A 20,303-nucleotide genomic window follows, 5' to 3' on the forward strand; every position below is an offset into this window, starting at 1 on the left:
CCAACAGTCAACAGTAACAAACTGGCAAAACTCTGGGGTTTTTTTTGTTGTTTTTTGTTTGTTTTGTTGTTTGCTTTTTCAAGTTTTCCATTCAGTTTGTGAGTGGAGGGTAGCCTGAGTTTCCTCTCACCCTAAGACCGGAAATTAAATGTTTTTACTGATTCCTGGTTTGGTATTTATGTTCATCAAGATGAATAATGTCTGGTGTTAACTTATACATACACTTTCAGACATTTTTTTAAAACTGATCAAAGAGAGAAGGGAGAGAGGGGGGATGTTAGGAGTTAGAATCAGTTTGAGTCGTTGATAAATTGAGAGTGTGCATATAATTCAACTCGTTGTCTTGCTCAGATAGAGTCGTGTCTCCAAAAAGAAGTAGATTTACGTTAAGAGGAATATAGCGGTTTAGATGGCGGACGAGTGTTATTCTTTGTTCAGCACAAGTATTACAATCAAAGAAGAAGTGGTGGGTGTTTTCAGTAGGAAAGCCACAATGACAACGTTGATCAGTAATAAGGTTGGCTCTAAATAAAGCATTCATTGTGGGGTGTGTCGAAGGTTTAACACATGTACCCAGTTTTGATAAAATTGTCTATACACAAAGCCAATGTAAAAACCTCTTGTTACGAAGACAGACGCCATATATTATTAACCTTCCTGGTTGTCAAAATAAAGGACGGCTTTCAAAACCATTATTTAATTGATTACTTACGTAATGTATTGATTGTATATCTATATGCACCATTATTATCATTGCCTAAACATATTTTCATCGCCACAAAGATTAAGCTATATAAACAATTACTGGGCGTTTCCCATCGTTAAATGTGCACATATCATTCACACAATTACTGGGTGTTTCCGTTCTTCATCCGTAGCCACAGTTCTAGAAAAAGTCACGAATAGATTTTTTATATTGTTACACAAAACATGTGCTCATATTTTAAAAGATAAGAAATGTTTATAGGCATTCTTTCGTGTATCAAAATAAAATTTAGATATTCAACATACTGTAATCATAAACGCTTACCGCCGCCCTTAAGGCTTGCTGGATGAAATGGAGATTGTAGTCCCGGTCTATACAGCCACAAGAAACACGACAAATAATCTGCTATGTTCACTTACAAAGGTCGACTGATACAACTTAAGTTTGCCACATTCATGGACGTGAAAGATCACTAAAATATCGCCGCGGTCTGAGGGCTATTTAAAAATAAATGAAGATAGTATTTGGTGCACAAAAACTACCTTTCCTTAGCTGACCTACATTCTACCGCTACAGAATAGAGACCCTCGTGCTCACAGCTAAGATACATTGCTGTGGAACTTGGACACGGTAATGACATTGCCATCTATGTGTGTCGGTTAAGGGAAATACTCTACTTGACATATCTGTGTGTTTATATGCAGTATGTGTGCACTGCTTGCAGTCTACGTGTTAAATATATAGGACATGTGTACATGCGTCCGTGACGTTTGCGCAGCACTGGTAACTTAGGAACCGCTATCGAGCAGGGTAGCAGCTTTATTGTATGACAAAATGAATAGCCGATATCAAGTGCTTTAACTGATTTTCATTTTGTCCAATATCATGCATGATGATGCTGGAATATGTACCCTGTAAAATCACGAAAGGTGTATGCTGCCCTTCAGCGGAAGAGGCAATTGTGTTTAAAGGCAAGCTCAACCCAAATCCTTAATCTTCTCATCATTGGTGGAAGGTGGTCATATTTTATTATAAATGGTTTGACCCAAAGAAACGGAATGGTAGGCCCCAAAATGGGAACTTTGTTGAATTATTGCTTTAAAACCCTACTCCTTCTTAACCAAATTTGATTTGAAACATCATTTGGGGGAGGGCAATCATATTTTATTTTGAATGAGGCTAGTGTGACCCCTGGGGACAGAGAAGCGAGGATAACTCATAAGGGGACAGTAATCATATTATTTTTTACAAATGAAGCTTGTGGAGCCCCTGGGGAGAGAAGGGTGAAGCCCCAAAAGTGGAACTTAGCCAAAATTTTGTTTTAAAATGCTACTCCTTTTTAATATCTTAATTGATTGCAACCTTATTTAGTATGAAGCATCATTGGGGAAGGGCAATCCTAATTGATAAAAATGAGGCTTGTCCGATCCATGGGGACAGAGGGACAGGGCCGTAAAATGAGAACTTGGCTGGAAATTTGCTTTGAAATGCTGCTCTTCCTTTAAGCCAAAATGGATAAAAACATAATTTGATCTGAAACATAACTGGCTGCGTATAGATAATTTATGGTAATGATGGTGCATTGGGAGGTGACTCCCTGCTGTAAAAGTGTTTGTCAGATGACCGTTAAGGCCCATGGGCCTGTTACTCTCCTAGTACTCCAGCTTTCCTCCACTTCGAAAACCTGGCATATCCTTAAATGATCCTGGCTGTTAAAGGGACGTTAAACAAAATAAACCAATCACACTCCCGAAATGCTAATCGTAAAGCGGAAGTAGCAACTCTGGTATGTCTTTGCCAGGGGACAAAGCGAAAGCGACTTCCTCGCAGTTACGAACGCCCAACTAAATAACTGAGCAGATTCAAGAGAGGCATTGAAAAGAAGAGTGTTGTTTAAAAACTAGAGTAAAGTAAAGATACGATGCCAAACTCAAACGCCTCTGACGAGTCATGCAAGGGGGTCTGCAGGTGCAATTCTCACGCCCTATCTGTAAGGAAGCAGAATCACCAACGGTATTGTCAGATGTTTAAACAATGTATTGCAAACGTACATAGCGGTAATTTTATTTTAGCGATTTTCACGCGTGAAGTATTGCACTAAATTAAGATTGCGTTAATTACACTTTCCTTATACTATTCTCAGTCTAGCTGAAGCAAGCTTCCTTGTCTGTGTTAGCCTTCAGATTAGTGTTCTGTGAATCTATCTAGTGAGTTTGCCTTCAGACTTCAAGAGTGATTATTGTCGTGGGAAAATATAAGTTCATGACCAATGGACTATATATAGTTCATGCAGCATGCCATGAGGTGATACTGCAAACAGGAAAAGGAAATGAATCTGTATATTTCGGAGACTTTGCAAAATCTTTCGATTATGTAGATAATGCCAACCTTTGATGTAAATTAAGCAGAATAGGTTTAGAGGAGAAAATATTCAACTTTTGTGGAAATAAAATCGAGTCTAACAGGGAGAAATTGTATCGCCATATTTATTCTCTCTTTCACAAAGGATATTTTATTATCATAAATAGTGCAAAGGAATTTGTTGATTTGAGCTTATTTTTTTCTTCCGACAACCAGTTAGGGCTATTTTAAGAGTGCATTAGAGGGCTTTAAAGGCTACATGTATTACTTAAAAAAATGTAGAAATTTGCAAAAAAAAGCTAGCCTTACAACGGAAAAAATACTGAAATACACCGTATTTAGTTTTCAAATTGTGGCATGGTTAGTGAGGATAAGTCTTAGGAGTATTGAAATGGCCATTTACAAAACGTTGCGGTTTCTGTAAGGGGTTTTAAAAATCCTAATCCTTAGATTGATAAATAAGGTAATAAACAGAACAAACCAAGGGCATACAGACACTAATTATAACTTATGATCGATCAAATGAGGGCAAATTACAACAAAGATCTTCCTTTAAAAGTACACAGTTATAAAGACCAGGTGTTCCGGATTAGTAAGCGTCCTCTGCTTCATCGAGGACACCCATCATACAAATGAAGGTAATATCTGGGTTTGATAACATTCTCAAAATTAGACCTTTGGTGGTAGTAAAACATATTGCTGACCAAAGACGCAAAGCACTTTTATTGCGTTCAAAGTGTACTGTCGGGAGGCATGGATCATGTTACAGTCCCCTGTGGTAGTGATATAATGTCGGGGCATATGGATCATGTTACAGTCCCCTGTGGTTGTGATTTATTGTCGGGAGGCATATAGTTATATGTTACAAATCCCCGTGGTAGTAATACATTGTCGGGATGCTACATCAAAATGCATTAGTTCGTTAATTTATTTCATCAGCAGTTTTACATTATAACCACTAGCATTAAAACTATGCCGTTCTTCTTTTTTAAAGATATTTCTTGTTTAAGTTTGATTTATTATCTACAATTATTCCAAGGTCTTTCTCTTCCGTTTCCTCTGATAGAATTACTGTCGTTCTTAGACTATCAACATCCTGATATTAATGTAAATTGTTTTATCTATTCTTTCCTAAATTCATTGTTTTGTATTTGTGTCATGTATCCGACCATTATTGTAAGTTGTCTAGGTCCAGCTGAAGATCTCCATTTAACCTGTGGTAGATATAGAACCGGAAACACAACTTGTGATCACAGGTACTTGGGTTAAGAAATTATATTTGTGTATATATACTATATAGCCTCGTATTACTCTATTTTATATAGTAATACGAGGCTATATAGTATATATATACATGATATAATTTCTTAACCCAAGTACCTGTGCTTGTGATGGGTCAAATTCAAATTCATTTTATTCTCTTTTCACATATTGACATGATATATAGAGAAAAACATATTTACAATATAATATATACAATTAAAGTAGTGTTCGTAGTTGAAACATGGCACAGTTTCACAACAAAATATTTTCATTCTTAATTATCAAGGAGGACAAATCATGTTGTTAATTAATCTGATAAAAATACACATTTTCATTAGTTTTTTAACATTAGTCATATTCATTAATTTGTTAAATTTAATAATATTTGGTCTTGACCAATTGTATTTGTCTATATCTAAAATTCTGTGAGCAGATAACGCTGTACATTCAAGTAAATAATGAAATTCATCACCAATTTGTTGACCATTACAATGTGGACATTTTCTTTCCTTATACTCAATCTGGTGCCATCTGCCAGTTTCAACAATAAATTTATGATTAGTAGTGCGAAATTTACAAAAAGTTACTCTATCTTTATCAGGTAAAATATCTAAATAATTTTCAAAATTACAATTATCCTTAAAAATTCTATAACATATAGCCTTTGAGGAATTGTGTACATCACTCTGCCATTTCTGTAAGTACTGGTCATAAAGTCTTAACTTAATAAAATGTTTTAGCCATACTGGATTACATTCAGAAGAATATTGTATATCCCACAAGTAACTCACTCCACATTCATTTAAAATACCTTTAACAAATCTTATATAAGGAACAGGTTTGTCATCAAAATGATGACAATAACAAAGAAGTTTATACAATTTAATATTAAGCTTACTTAATTTAGAATGAGTCAACTGTGACCAATATGTTATTATTCTTGTTTTTACCGTAATTTCTAGTGGAGTTGTACCAAGTTCTCAATATACCATATAATTAGGAGTACTATTTTTTAATCCAAGTAATAATTTACAAAATTTTAGTTGGACACGTTCAATTATTTTGAGGTCAGTTAAACTCCAAATCTCACATCCATACAGTAAAATTGGTTTGACAATCTTTTCAAATAAGTCATCTGTACGACAAAATATCAAGCCCAAATAGGTGAAGTTATCCACGTACTCTATCACCTCATTATCAAATAAAAATTCAATTATATTGTTTCTACGTCCTTTATTAAAAACCATACATTTTGTTTTTTCTATATCAACTTTCAATTTCCACTGTTTACAGTATTCGTTAAAAATATCTAGTTGCAATTGCAAGTCAGCTGGAGAGTCTGAAAAAAAGTACGGTATCATCAGCATAAAGTAGTATAAAAAGCTTTAAGTAAATATGCAAGTCAGTTTCTAATTTAGCACTGATACTTTTTAAACCATGTACGCTATTTTGGGTCATACATTCCTCAAGATCGTTCAGGTATAGACTGAATAAGAATGGAGATAGATTTCCCCCTTGTCTTAAACCATTTTCACATGGGAAATAGCTAGACAACTCACCATTTAAAATTACGTTTGATTTAATGCCTCGATACATATTAAAAATTATCTTAAACATTTTCCCATTAATTCCACTCATTAACATTTTGTTCCAGAGACCTTTTCGCCACACTCTATCGAAGGCTTTTTCGAAGTCAACAAATATACAATATAACTTGCTTTTCATCATTTGTGTCAAATTAATGAGAGAGTTAAGAACAAAAATATTATCAATCGTCGAATAATTTTTACGGAACCCCGACTGGTTTTCAAATATTAGGCCAACATCATCAGAATATTTCTGTAGCCTTTGGTTTAGTATACTAGTAAACAACTTCCCCATACACCTAACTATTGTAATCGGCCTATATATTTTTTAGGTTGCGTGGGTGAACCTTTATTTTTAAAAATTGGAACAATACTACCTGTAACCCATTTTGCTGGGAAATTGCCACTATTAAATATAATATTAAATAGTTTTACATACAAATCGGTCATTTTCACAGCGGAATGTTTGATATATTCGTTTATGATATTGTCATCAGAGCATGACTTGTTATTTTTCAGTGATCTAATAGCTTTTTCGACCTCATCCTTTGTTATATCAAAATTTAAAAAGTCATCAACACCGTCATCATAACCTACAGGTACATCAGTATTACCATCATCAACACTAGCATTGAGGTCTTTATAAAAATTGAAGAAAACATCTATAGGCATTGTTCCTTTTGGTTTTCTTTTCCCATCAGCTTTCAGTAGCTTCCAATAGTCTCTTGGATTTTTACTTTTCATAACTTTCAACTTTTTACGAAAGTCATATCTAAATTTTTTAATACTTTTATTCATAGTATATTTATAAGCTTTTACAGATTCGTTATATTCATTATGAAAATACTCGTTTCGATGCCGTCTGTACTGGCCTTTACACCGTCTGTATATTTTTCTTGCATTTTTACAATTAAAATCAAACCAGGGTTTCTTGGAAGCAACTGATTTCTGCTTATTTACTTTGTATATATTAGTGCCAAGTGAGTTTTTAGCTGCATGCAATAATATATTACAACAGTTATCAATCAACTGATCAATGTTAAGTTCATTAATATCATTACAGTTATCAATTAAGTCAGCGACATGTTTGATTGAATCATCATCAATATTATCGACAAAATCAACTGCTTTCGCAGAGTTCCATTTATTAATTCCTTCCTCCACTCTTGAGGGTTGATCATACACATCATTTGTATTTAAAATATAAGAAAATTGTAGGGTTAATGAAATTGGACAATGAGCATCGGACAATAGGGAATCAAAATCTAAGATTTCAAATTCACCGACATTTTTAACAAGTCTTGATGAACAAAGTACATAATCAACAACACTGTCGTTTTTACATGTAAGTTTACCAACACTTTTGTCACAGCCTGTTCGACCGTTACAAATGAAAAGGTCATTATATTTACAAAAATCTATTAACCTATTACCTGAATTATTCTTTTTATTATCACAGTTTGATCTATATTTGAGAAAAGTAAAATCACTAAAAACATCAGTATACTTAGTGTCATTCAGAATTCCAGCTGAAAAGTCATCATTATTTTCTATTTCACGTGCATCAATAAAATCATTTGTATTTGAAGTCCGTGCATTAAAATCACCTAGGATACAAACATAATTACAATTATTTGAAAAATGTAAATACTCATTTTCAAGTTCTGAATATGGGTCACCTATATGATACTTTGAATTTTCAGGTGGTATATAGACTATACCAAACAGCAAATCTTCATCACAATGACAAATGTTACCATTTATCTTAAACCAACTTACATACTTACTATCACTTTCTATAGTATTGATATAGTTTTCCATGCCACACTTAAAGGCAAGAGTTATTCCACCAGCCTTGACCTTTCTTATTTGAAAACGATTTTTCATGTTAATTACAAAACCAGGTAAATTAATAACATCTAAATCATCAGTTTTTGTTTCACATAGACATACAATTGTAATATATCAAAATTATTTACAAAATCAAGAAAGTCTGGGTATTGCATTCTTCTCAATATACCACCTACATTTAAAACTAATATTTTTATGTCATGAACTTTATAAGAGTCCACACGTGAGTCTGTATTGCCATTACTGACAAAAGAACGTGTACGTGTGCGGCCATCTCGGGCTTGCCCTCCGGCGTGTTCCTATTGTGAGCTTGAGTGTTCACGTCTACGTTTTCTGGCCTGTTTACTTGGTGTATTCGATGTTTGATTTGGGGTCACGGGGTTCACATATAACTGTCCATCAATAATTAATTTGTCTCTCAGTAAAACTGCTTTCTTCCCATTTTTTTTTTTTTTTTTTTGCTCGTTTTTGGACCGGATACAGCCTCTTTCTGATATCTTCAATTTCCTTTGGGTATTGTTCGTTTATTCCAAATTGGGTTCCCTTTAATTTCACTGCATTTTTTTCACATTTGTTAGATCTCTGTAATGGACGAACTTGGCTATGATGGAGCGTGGTCTCCCACCCCTGGTGCTACCCTTGTTTCCAATGCGATGTACATTTGCCATGGGGATATCACAGGCATTTTCAATTTTCAAATTTTCATGTATACATTTTTTTACAGTTTCCTCACAGTTTTCACTATTGTCATTTTGGACCCACACTTTTTCTTGGATACCCGAAAATATAAGGTTATATTTCATGCTCCTACATTGAGCCTCTAGTGCCTTTTCCTTCATTTCTTCCATCGAAACTCTCATATCGTCAAGTTCATCGAATATTTCATGATCGGTTTTGTCCAATGAGTCAATGAGTCATATATGGGTCAGAGCAGCGATCGAACGCCTATAGACCTCGTCGACAGGTATAACAGGTAAGTGTGACAATTTACAGCAACTTGTTGTCTTCTTTAAGACAATAAGTCTTCTGTCCTGTGTATTAAATCTTCTGACAAACCATACGACTTCAATTTGCCGATTAACCTTCTGTGTGCAACAATGTAAAATCCCTTCATAAAGTCAAGATAAACAACCTCGATTCCACTATCTTCATTAATGATATTCGTCCAGCCATCCATGGCTTTAAGAAGCTGGAGTATTGTGGATCTTCCTTTCTACCACAATACCCTGTGTTATTCAACTCTCAGACCATCAGTTAATCACTACAGCCGTTGATTAACAATCTGTTTATACCACACGTGGTATAAACTCTGTACGCATTTCGATTGGCTAACACGGTGAACTTTGACCCAAGCTGCAATTGTTATTGACGTCATCAATAATCTAATGACGTCACGTCACCGGGTCCCGGACGTCACCGGTACACTTTATTTGCATACGCAAAATTATACTTGGCCACGTTTCTCTTTGATTCAAGCCGATATTATTGTGGTAGAAACAGGTCACACTACTCGAAATGGTTGGATATGGAATTTATTTCACACGAGTAAGTTATTTTTTAAAAGTTGCAAAAAACACTCGCTAAAGCTCGTGTCTTTTGTAACTTTTAAAAAATAACTTACTCGTGTGAAATAAATTCCATATCCAACAACCACTCGTTGTGTAACCTCTATATCCCTAACCCGAACTGCTGAGTACTAAGAAGATTGTTGTTTATAAGATGTTCCGTGACATGATTTCTAATAATCGTTTCCAGTAGTTTACCTACGATACGTGTTAAGCTGACTGGTCTATAGTTTCCAGCAATACGCTTATTTCTTTTCACCTTTTTATTTCTACACTATTTAAGTATTATTTTTCAGAGTATTTTAATAGCTAAAAAGCTTAAAGGAAACATTACATAGTATATAGGTCTCTGGTATATAGGTCTCTGATTTAATTTAATCTTGATTGCTTATTATTATCAACTAGGTATGATGAAAGTTAGAGTCAAGAAATTAAAACTTGATTGTTATAAGTAATTATAAGTTGTCAATGCATACTTATAACAACCAGATAAACACCTCTCTGATTTACTTTGAAGGAGAGACTTCATGTGTATTTTTGTAACTGAAGATTCATATACGCAATGTCAATCTACTGTTATTTGCGCAAAACTTGTTAACAGTTGATTGTTTTTTTTAATAAAACTTTACATATAGGCCTTTTATGTATATGTAAACAAACAAAAAAATCTTAATTGATTGCATTATATAACAGTTTTCTTGTGTGGAATAAAACACCCTCAAACGCCCGATACAGAATGTTTTTGCACGATTTTGTCATCCAGTGTTACTGTGCATTGTTATCGGTCTTTGTAATCGTAGCGAACGCACCGTCGGACACGTTGGTGGAACTCTTCGCAGTGAAGGTACAATAAGTCATAAACCGAAAGTAGGTAAAGTGATGGGGTTGCATTATAGGTAGGAGGTTGCAGCATTCTCGTAGCGGTTTGTGGTCAAATTGGTAATTTACATAGGATAAACATTACGAATCAATGATACATGTGGCAAGCGGAGTTCGCTGAGCGCGGTTATTAACGTACTAATTGGGCTACTAGCACTGTACTGGTCCGAAAAGCAGACGGTACTGTAGTGTAGGTAGTCCGAGGAAACTTCATGTGCATTTCATATGTATGGTGTGTTTTTTTGTCGTCTGTGTTAACGAATGTTTTATTTTCGTTTTCTTTCAATGAAGAACTAAAACATCTGTTTCATAGCTAAACTTGTCTCCTTTGACAAAGTGGCACAATTGAACTGCTATACTGCACTTTATCTGTAGCCGTTTTTTTTATTTTTCAAAATTGTCTTAATATAGGTCTTTATATATAAAACAAGCTTTATCTTTCAAAATTTACTTCAAAATTGGGAATTTTTTAGTGGCAAATTGGGAATTATCACAAGATTTCTTTAGAGGAATGGGTTCTTTTAATGGACCGTTTCTATTGTAGGAAAAGCCCTGTAATATGAATATGTCCCGGTGTGCAACTATATTCAATAATACATTTTTAATCAGTAAAGTGCATAATATGTGATTTTGTGATGATGAAAAAAACAATAACAAACTCTACATATAACAATTGCAACATGGGGTTGCATCTTTCACGGAATGTACTCTTGTTTCTTTCAAAAGTAAGATCCATTAGACCATCACTTTGTGTTGTAAACATGATACAGAAGTATTGTAAGGATGCACCTGTTTATAACGCTTTCTGATACATCCTCTTCTAATGGCTAAAATGATTTTTTTTTAGATATGAAAAAACACAAATTAATAGATTACAAATTGTGATTGTAATTTGTGTTAAAATTTCAGACATCAAACATGACATCACTTTTTTAAATCAGTCTTTACTTGATTGCCATACAATGAATTAACGAACCTTTGATGGTATCTACTTGAACTACAAACTACATGTACATTAAATTTTATATATTGACATGATCCAATGCATTTTAAAAACTTAAGTTTCCAATATTAATATTGTCATAGAGTTGATATGAATTCTCATACAATAATAGGAATGAATTGCATGTCAGGGTAAAGATCATTGGATAAATGTAAAATCACTTTACTTCTAATATCTAATGCTTTTCACTTCTCAGTTCAGGTGCAGAGATCTCGTGATTGATGACTGGATGATGACAAGATGGACGTTTTAAGGCCCCAAATTATCCAAATTGGTGATCGTTGTTACAGGAAAAATCCGCCACTGCATAGGGATGTAGAAGCTGATGAAGAGGAAGATTTCAATGGTAGCTATGTATATATTTCATTGAAAGGGTTTATTTCTTGTATGATCTGCAGGTACAAAATGTCATTAGGAATATATAATCCAAATCAATTTATTATATATCAAATGTAAACTTTACTGGATGTTTTTGTTTTGTATTTTTTAACTACAATTCATCTTACAACACTTAGATTTTAGACTAGCTTCCAATTAGCTGTATGTTAGTAGAGATTTGTCCGGCACATTTCAATTGAACAGCAAAAAAAGACTACATGTACTGGCAAACACACTAGCATATTGACCACAGGGATGTGCTCTGCAGTCACATGTTACTTTACTCCAATCTCTTAGACTGGAGTTCTGTATTTATCAACAAATAAATTCCCTTGTTCTTTTTTTTCAGAATCAGTGATTCACAATCAAGGCCTCCACAAATGTTAACTCTAAACTTTTACACTAGGGGAGAAAGATTATTTTAGTTTTACAATATGATTTTGTCTTGCTTGCATTACTTTGCTGCATAATTCGGATGGCCACAATGGTTCAGTTGGTAAGAGCGCCAGACCCATAATCCCAGGTAAAGATCAGAGGTGTGTGGTTTGACGCTCGTTACACATGGAGTTTTTTGCTTCTTAGGAAACTGAGAAACAGGCCAGTCTGTGCTGTTGTGGTTGTGTACACCTTATCTTAATTGTCCTGGAACATTCTCCTGTATGTTGTTCAGTGAGGTAGTCACCAACTACTACAAGGAGACCCAACCTCAAAATGATCCTGGCTGTTCATTGGGCAATAAACCCAGCAAACAATTGCTACATAATTTAAATCTATGGTTTAGTACTAAGCTAGGCCTTTAAGAAATATGGCCCTTTTATCAGCAGAACACATACACAAAATACTTCTAGCAGACACTTTGTATATCTTCACACACATCATAGAAATACATGCATGCTGAAATAAAACAAATTTCTGTGAAGTCAACGCTTGTTTGTCAATGGTTTGGAATGGGTTCTTTTTGTCTCTTATTAGGAAGGAAATTTTCAGAAGTAAACTTCAAAATTTGGGCTTAAATATGAAATAGTTTTATTTGGGAATGGGGCTCGTTATTGGCCCCAAAGAGCCCCTAGAATAAACCCTGGTGGTGTATTTGATGTAGCCCTGAAGTTAGTAAATATGTATTATCATTATCACATTGACACCATTTTTCCTCTGAAATTTATTGTTTCCTCAATGGCTAAACACCATGTATTGTTTTAGAACAAGAAGAACCAGTTGACTGTGGATGGAATGATGAGATTTGTGACTTTCGAACACCAATAGAGGAAACGAACAATGGCTTCCAGTTGTCAATTGATATTCCCAGTGCTTTATTCAAACACATTATTGGCCGAAAAGGGGAGACACGGAGACGTATAGAAAATGAGACGAAAACCCAACTGAGAATACCAAAGGCTGGACAGGAAGGCCCGATAGGTAGGATATAATTTCACAAGACAAGCAAAACAGATTTAACAGTGTCACAGCATTTCTTAGATGCTCTCATTGCTCAATAATTTGACAGAATACTATAGCCCATTTATCCAATCAGGAGAAGATGTTAAAGTAAACCAATTTATCATCTCATCAGCATGTAGGCTATCATGAAAAAACATACTGTATTTATCTACATATAAGCCCCCTTCCTCTCATTTGCAGAATCCTCAATATAAAAAGTAAGCTGGATCAGTTTATAACAAAGTCGGATTTTCAGTTGGGAGGGGCCTTGGCAATAGATAATAAACGGCAGGAGCTTCTGTTCACATGTTTACTTGCACATATTGATAAGTACAGGCAGAAAAGTCCCTGCAATCAAGCAAATAGCTTCTGTCAATATACATATACATTCGAAACTAACGCGCCCAACTTTACAACAACAGCGCGTAATTTGAAAACAGTTAAAATTACACATACTCAGATTAGACCACATTCAGTTAACGTATTCGGAGTTAAAATTATTAGGATATGCTTTTAAAATATAAACAGATACCTGATTCGATACAAGTTAACTTAATTTGGAATTATAAACGTCGGTGGAAGTACCGATCACATGTAACACAGTAGATAATGAATTAATATATAATAATAATTAATAATAACAATTTCACTACTTACTTGGCATGTGGTGCCCAGGACGTATTTACAAAATGTATGAAAAGTTGGCATAAGAATGACCGTCTTCTCTGACCAATGTACAGAGTGGAACTGGGGAAAGAGCGCCAAAAAGGGATAGAAAGAAAGAAGAAGAAACGCATTGCGCATGTCCTGCCCTGTCCTGTCCGTCAGTGGTCAAACCAGTTTATACAAACATACATCACACGAACATACTCTCCGGACATTCACGAACCACACATACAAAGCACATAACTGACAGCTACCTGTAACACAGCATAGGATACACACTGCGTGACAATCACACGACAAGTACAGAACATTTACCTAACAGCCACAAACACGACGTGGGATACGAACAGCACAAATACAACACAACGAGCAGTTATAAAAGTGATTCAGTTAAAATAACCAAAATTAACAGGGTGCCACAAGTTCTCAAATAAGACTCTTCAAACTATGATACATGTATTGTCATTAATTTCTACACAAGGGATGTCATTAACCTTTACAAAAGGAATGTCCTTAACCTTTACACAAGGAATGTCCTTAACCTTTACACAAGGAATGTCCTTAACCTTTACACAAGGGATGTCATTAACCTTTACACAAGGAATGTCCTTAACCTTTACACACGGGATGTCCTTAACCTTTACACAAGGGATGTCCTTAACCTTTACACAAGGAATGTCCTTAACTTTACACAAGGAATGTCCTTAACCTTTACACAAGGAATGTCCTTAACCTTTACGCAAGGGATGTCCTTAACCTTTACACAAGGAATGTCCTTAACCTTTACACAAGGGCTGTCCTTAACCTTTACACAAGGGATGTCATTAACCTTTACACAAGGAATGTCATTAACTTTACACAAGGGATGTCCTTAACCTTTACACAAGGGATGTCATTAACCTTTACACAAGGGATGTCATTAACCTTTACACAAGGAATGTCATTAACCTTTACACAAGGGATGTCATTAACCTTTACACAAGGAATGTCCTTAACTTTACATAAGGAATGTCATTAACTTTTACACAAGGAATGTCTTTAACCTTTACACAAGGAATGTCATTAACCTTTACACAAGGGATGTCATTAACCTTTACACAAGGAATGTCCTTAACCTTTACACAAGGGATGTCATTAACCTTTACACAAGGAATGTCATTAACTTTTACAAAAGTGATGTCCTTAAATTTTACTCAAGGGATGAAGGTCAAATGAGGATCAATATGATACTAATTTGTATTGTCACAGTGATTGCTGGAGCAGAAAGAAAAGGAATCATCTCTGCCAAAACGAGAATTGACGTTATTGTGGGTACTGCCCGCCAGAAGGAACAGTTCACCCACTTTCTGTCTATTCCTGTCACAACTGGCAAAGTCATTGAGCGTTGCCTGGAGTTCAAAGACGATGTTCTACGGGAGTGTGATGGGGTATGACCATTTAATCCTTACAACTACATACAAATTAAGGCATAAAATAGAACGCTATAGGCATAATGTACATTGTGAATTTATGTTTGATATTAAACTCCTTTTTAATGTATTTGGGCTGCTGTGGCTGACTGGTTAAGGTGTCCCGACACTTTATCACTAGCCCTCCACCTCTGAGTTGGGAGTTCAAAACCTACTACGTGGGGCATTTGCCTGGTATTGGCCATTGGCCGGTGTTCTCCTTGTACTCCGGCTTTCCTCCACCTCCAAACCTTCATCCTTAAATGACCCTGGCTCTTAATTGAACATTAATCAAAATAAACCAAAGTATTGAAATATGTTCTCTGAAAAAGATGGATAATTCTTCAAATAATTTCTCCTTTATAGTGATCCTTTAACCATATTTCATGAGGATCTGATGAAAAATTATTTGTACACCACCAATATTTTCCTTCTCCCTTTATATCTGTTTGCTCTGTATCTGAATTTGTAATCTTCTTCCATTTGTTGCATTAGTAACTTCATAGAATAATGTAAGTATGTAGTTATGTTAGCAGAGATTTGATTCCAAATCTGGAGCAACAAGGTTCAAACACAATGGATAAGGAGTCACTTCAAAAACTTTTTCTATGGCATAGTAAACTGGGTACCGACTTGAGACTAGATAAACTGTATGAGGGGACATAATGTTTTTTCAACAAAACTTTACATGATTGTGTTGAGGGGACACATTATTGTGGTATATAAGTGTAGTATCACACTGCAAATTAACTAAAATGTACCTTGTTGACAACTGCGGGGTCTTATGGGGGACATATATTACAGTGCCTGTTACTTGTTCTATTTCTGATTCCAGTGTAGAGGATTTTAATTGATCCTGTAAACTGGTAACAACATTCCTTGTCCAGTGTTTGTATGAATTGCTTGTTTTACTGGTTTGCCTTTCTTCTGTGGTAGGACCGAGGAATAGATTCCACGATATTCCAGAAACCTGAGAAGCTACATCTGACATTAGGGACACTGGTGCTTTTGTCAGACGCCGAGGTTCAACAAACTCTTAACGTTCTTCAACAGTGTCATGAAGATCTTGTGGGGTAAATTTCTCTCTTTCCTATGTCAAATATTTTCAAAATGTTTTCAGATTTAAGCCTCATTCAGAAGGTGTCTGACAACTTCTCTGCAGACTTTAAACTTCAGATGCTGTGACACCTGATTTACTAAAAACAATTATGTAAAGATCAAAGGTGTGAGGTTCAAAACCTTCTTGAGGCTGTTTGTAGCCACCAGCTACTACAAGAATGCTACTTCAGGAGTTAGCCACCAGCTACTACAAGAATGCTACTTCAGGAGTTAGCCACCAGCTACTACTAGAATGCTACTTCAGGAGCTAGCCACCAGCTACTACAACACTAGCACTCTGCCTCAGAATCACCCTGGTTGTTGATTGGGTAACAAACCCAGCAAGCAAACACACATGTATACAGTGTCATTGTAAGGTCTGATGTTTGTAGAAATATATATTAGTGGTGTAACAATTCACCGATGCATTGTCTATCCTTGATTTGTTGACAAATTGTAGTTATCTCCCTTGACTAATGTTAGCTTACTTTTTGTAGTAAACCAAATGGCTGACAAGGGCATTTCAGTGGCTTATAAAGCGGCCTGTTTGAATTCTTTCAAATTATCTGAATTCAAGAACGCTCTGTGGGAAATGGACAAAACCTATGTGTTTTGTAACAAATGTAGACATACATGTGTACACTCTAATTTTCCGGAAATACCACAAACAAATCATGACTACTGTACGATGGAATAGCAGATATCTGATACATGTAGGTCATCAGCTTCTCATATATCATGATACATATCATATCATGACCCCTGTATTGTGATACAAATCATATCGCTACCCACCTTGCGATACACGGCTCTGATAATAAATTGTTCTATTTTCAGACCCATCCTGAAAGGTCAGCGACTATGTCCTCGTATTCAGGGTATTGAGTACATGAATGACGACCCGAGCTGTGTTGATGTCCTCTACGCTAAAGTGGAGCCAGGCGAGGATCTTGACAAGTCTGTATCTCTAGCATCTCCTTATTTTGAACGCAAAAGCATAGGTGGTTGGTCGGTACAGTGGTACCACACTTGCCTTTCGCCTAAGCTTCGGTCCGGGCCAACAAACATGAATAATATAAGATGATATATAACTTGTTTCGAATTTGTTGTAAAATAAATCAAGTTTTCATACCAAAAAGTATTATTTAATCAGCAAGTTTGTAGCTGGGGCCACGGTGGCTGAGTGGTTAAGGTGTCCCAACACTTAATCACTAGCCCTCCATCTCTGGGTTGTGAGTACAGAATCCATGTAATGCCAGGTACTGATTGTAAGCTGTTGGTTTTTCTCCAGGTACTACGGCTTTCCTCCACTTCCAAAACCTGGCACGTCCTTAAATGAGCCTGGCTGTTAATAGGACGTTAAACAAATAAACCAAACGTTTGTGTCTGATTATGGACTGTGAAAATACCTCAGTTCCTGAATGGAAACTATTGTAAATGCCCTTGGATACACAGAAATTCTCAATAGCAATTTGATTTCTAGGTCACTGACCTCATTTAACCAGTCTGTCTACATGCCTCTTGCCAAGCCCCTGTGAACTGAATTACCATATAAAAATGTTCTGTCCATGTCTGTATTCATTTTCAGGATGTGACATTTCCCTGATTTCTAGTGATGTAATATTTATGCTCGACAGGCTACAGATCCTTGTGGATCGTATCGTAGAGAAGTTCAGCATCACGGGCCTCATGCAGGAGTCATACAGCTCAGTGAAGCTCCACATCACTATCATGAACACGCTAATGAGACGCGACCCTTCTGGTGCCACAGTACCTCGACACCAAGACCGAAAGTCACGCTCAGATGATCGCAGGGATAATAAGGGTCAACAAAACAAGGAACGGGAGTCATTTAATGCAATGAGTGTGCTCAAGGTTAGTTTTATAAACAGGATCATTTTCACATTTGTTTTATGAACAGGATCATTCTTAAAGTTGTTTTATAAACAGACTCTCCAGAAGGTCATAAAGTTTTGTTAATGCTTTCAATTTTATTTCTATAATTTTATTTTTATAATTTTTTGTATTGCCATCATTGGATTAAAAGTGCTACATCTCTGACTATGAGTAATTATCATTGATTGAAAACACAAGAATAAGCTATATATAATTTGATACAATATTGATAATATATTATTACCATTCTCAGAATGTTTGAGTTTTTTTTTTTTTTTTTTTGTCTTTCAAATTTTAAAGTGATTAACCGTAAATCCTGGATAATTTATATTTGAAATATTAGGTACATAACATGTGGTCTTTTAAACAGTCGTTAATATTTATTTCTATATGTGACAAACAGTGTATTCAACATCGACAGAACTTCAAAGTATTGTAAGAGTTATTTCCCTTGATATGCATAATATCCCTTGTCGGGGAACTACTGTCAGGTGAAATGACTCAAGAAAACTCTATTAAAAATTCATCAGTACCAATAATATCATAAGCATTGTGTAACCAAAGCAAACAATCAGACATCTCATATTGTAATGTTCATATCTGCTAATAATAGGGGCATAACACTTTTCAATTTCAGTTGAATAATGTGATTTCTCTGTGAATTTTAAGTTTTCTTTAAGATGTAATGGGAAATGATATTAAAGGAAGTAAATGGTTAGATTTTCATTGAAAAAACACAATGAAATTGTTGAATTATAAGTATTTAAAAAAAATATGCACTTTGTATCAAATATAAAATTAAAAACTGTCCACTGCTTTTAAGAATTGTAAAAATTGAAATAAAATATGAACAATCTAGTGTCTATTTCATATCATTATTTTTCAAATTTATGAAGAAAATTAATGAAATCTAACAATTTAGTCCCTTTAAACCTGTTTAAATTGCAATTGTTTTTCAAAGAATCAATATATGGTATTCATAAAAGAAAATTTCATTGAAGGTTTAACAGTATAAAATTCAAGAATTTGATAAGTTATGAACACTTTATAAAATAAAAAACCATTATATCAAACAAATGTTTTGTTCATTCTTTTTTTTACAGAAATTTGGAGAATTTGACTTTGGTGAACACCACATCAAAACAATCCATCTCTCACAGAGAAATATGGTTGCCAAGGATGGTTACTATGGCTGTGCTGGGTCACTTCTGTTACCATAGCAACCGTCGGATAGACTTATCACAGACACTGTTACTTATCAAGACATTATTTTTGACTGGTGCGAATGTTGAGGAGAATGGAAGAAATGAGAGAATAAAATAAAGATGAAAGTCACTGAACATTTTGCATTTTATTTTTAACCATCCATCATCTGATGGTTGGCTGTTCAACATGGCGGTGGTCCATATTCTGCGGTCCATCCTTTAAACAAATAGTTCTTCATAAATATTTTTAAAGAAACCTTTTGTATATTCAATTGTAAGACTCATTGCATCAGTAAAATAATGGTCTCCTTTGAAGAACTTTGACAATTTCTGTTTGTTTGCACTATTTCTCATGAATTGGTACTTTGATCCTTGTAAAATTGTATATGGAGACCACACATTTCTTTGATCCTTGTCAAATTGTATATGGAGACTACACATTTCTTTTTATATTAGACTTACTCTGAAGTTCACAGTACACTTCCTTTATATAACAAAAGCTACCTCTCAGAGGCCATACATTTTTATTAATAGCTAACTCTGCAAACAGCAGTGCATTTTCTTTATAAAAAACTAACACAGAAGAAGCTGGTAATAGACTCTAAATGTGCTTGCTACATAACTACATAACCCTCTCGATCGACACCTGAACTATGTTAGTAGTCATATTTTGTGTTTTATATGAACTCACTAGGTGCCACATAAGTCCACTGATGTTGCTACATGTTAATTTATGCGCCCACTCGCAGGTGTTTTTTATTCGCTTTTTATCGGCCATGTGACGGCTCTCAAGTCACTTCATCAATGTGCCTCTCGCCCTCTCACTGTTCACAATCACTAATCATCCGGGTTCCCCTGAGTCCAACACACACGGCTGCTTTCCTGAGAGAACAAGAAGCGTACCTTACCACTTATCAGACTGCAACAGGCATTGATAACCAAGGCTCTTCGAAACTCGATA

General features: G+C 35.2%; 2 protein-coding genes and 1 long non-coding RNA gene across 7 annotated transcripts in view; 1 reads left to right on the forward strand and 2 right to left on the reverse strand.

Moving 5' to 3' along the window:
• LOC117342289 (laccase-15-like) overlaps positions 1-1,279 on the reverse strand; it is a 7,258-nt gene extending 5,979 nt beyond the window's left edge. The window contains exon 1 of the mRNA XM_033904385.1: positions 1,031-1,279. The gene's annotated coding sequence lies outside the window, so the exon portion shown is untranslated. The remainder of the gene's footprint in view (positions 1-1,030) is intronic.
• An 8,898-nt stretch (positions 1,280-10,177) lies between these two features.
• On the forward strand, positions 10,178-19,473 carry LOC117342290 (activating signal cointegrator 1 complex subunit 1-like). Of its 5 annotated transcripts, none has more exons than XM_033904386.1 (8): positions 10,178-10,271; positions 11,411-11,560; positions 12,793-13,008; positions 14,944-15,122; positions 16,080-16,216; positions 17,079-17,198; positions 17,879-18,116; positions 19,241-19,473. In XM_033904386.1, exons 2-8 carry the CDS (start codon positions 11,455-11,457, stop codon positions 19,355-19,357), a joined length of 1,113 nt encoding a protein of 370 aa, XP_033760277.1. In that variant the 5' UTR covers positions 10,178-10,271; positions 11,411-11,454; the 3' UTR covers positions 19,358-19,473. The 5 variants fall into 5 exon arrangements, with proteins under 5 accessions (XP_033760277.1, XP_033760281.1, XP_033760278.1 ...); XM_033904390.1 differs by having other exon boundaries at positions 10,183-10,199; XM_033904387.1 differs by having other exon boundaries at positions 10,211-10,228.
• Positions 13,326-14,110, reverse strand: LOC117342291. The gene is made up of 2 exons (XR_004535777.1): positions 13,687-14,110; positions 13,326-13,377 (listed from the first exon to the last, which is right to left on the reverse strand). It is a non-coding gene; the product is annotated as an uncharacterized LOC117342291 (long non-coding RNA).
• Positions 19,474-20,303: the final 830 nt, after the last annotated feature.

Source organism: Pecten maximus, chromosome 14, assembly GCF_902652985.1.
Source record: "Pecten maximus chromosome 14, xPecMax1.1, whole genome shotgun sequence".
Taxonomy (NCBI): domain Eukaryota; kingdom Metazoa; phylum Mollusca; class Bivalvia; order Pectinida; family Pectinidae; genus Pecten; species Pecten maximus.

What these genes read in the sequence shown, in the direction of transcription:
- LOC117342290 (XM_033904386.1), top strand. Translation starts at nt 11,455, where the DNA reads ATGGACGTTTTAAGGCCCCAAATTATCCAAATTGGTGATCGTTGTTAC. An exon ending in TTCTACGGGAGTGTGATGGG is followed by an intron (nt 15,123 to 16,079) that starts GTATGACCATTT and finishes CTTCTGTGGTAG; the next exon opens with GACCGAGGAATAGATTCCAC. An exon ending in ATGCAATGAGTGTGCTCAAG is followed by an intron (nt 18,117 to 19,240) that starts GTTAGTTTTATA and finishes TTTTTTTTACAG; the next exon opens with AAATTTGGAGAATTTGACTT.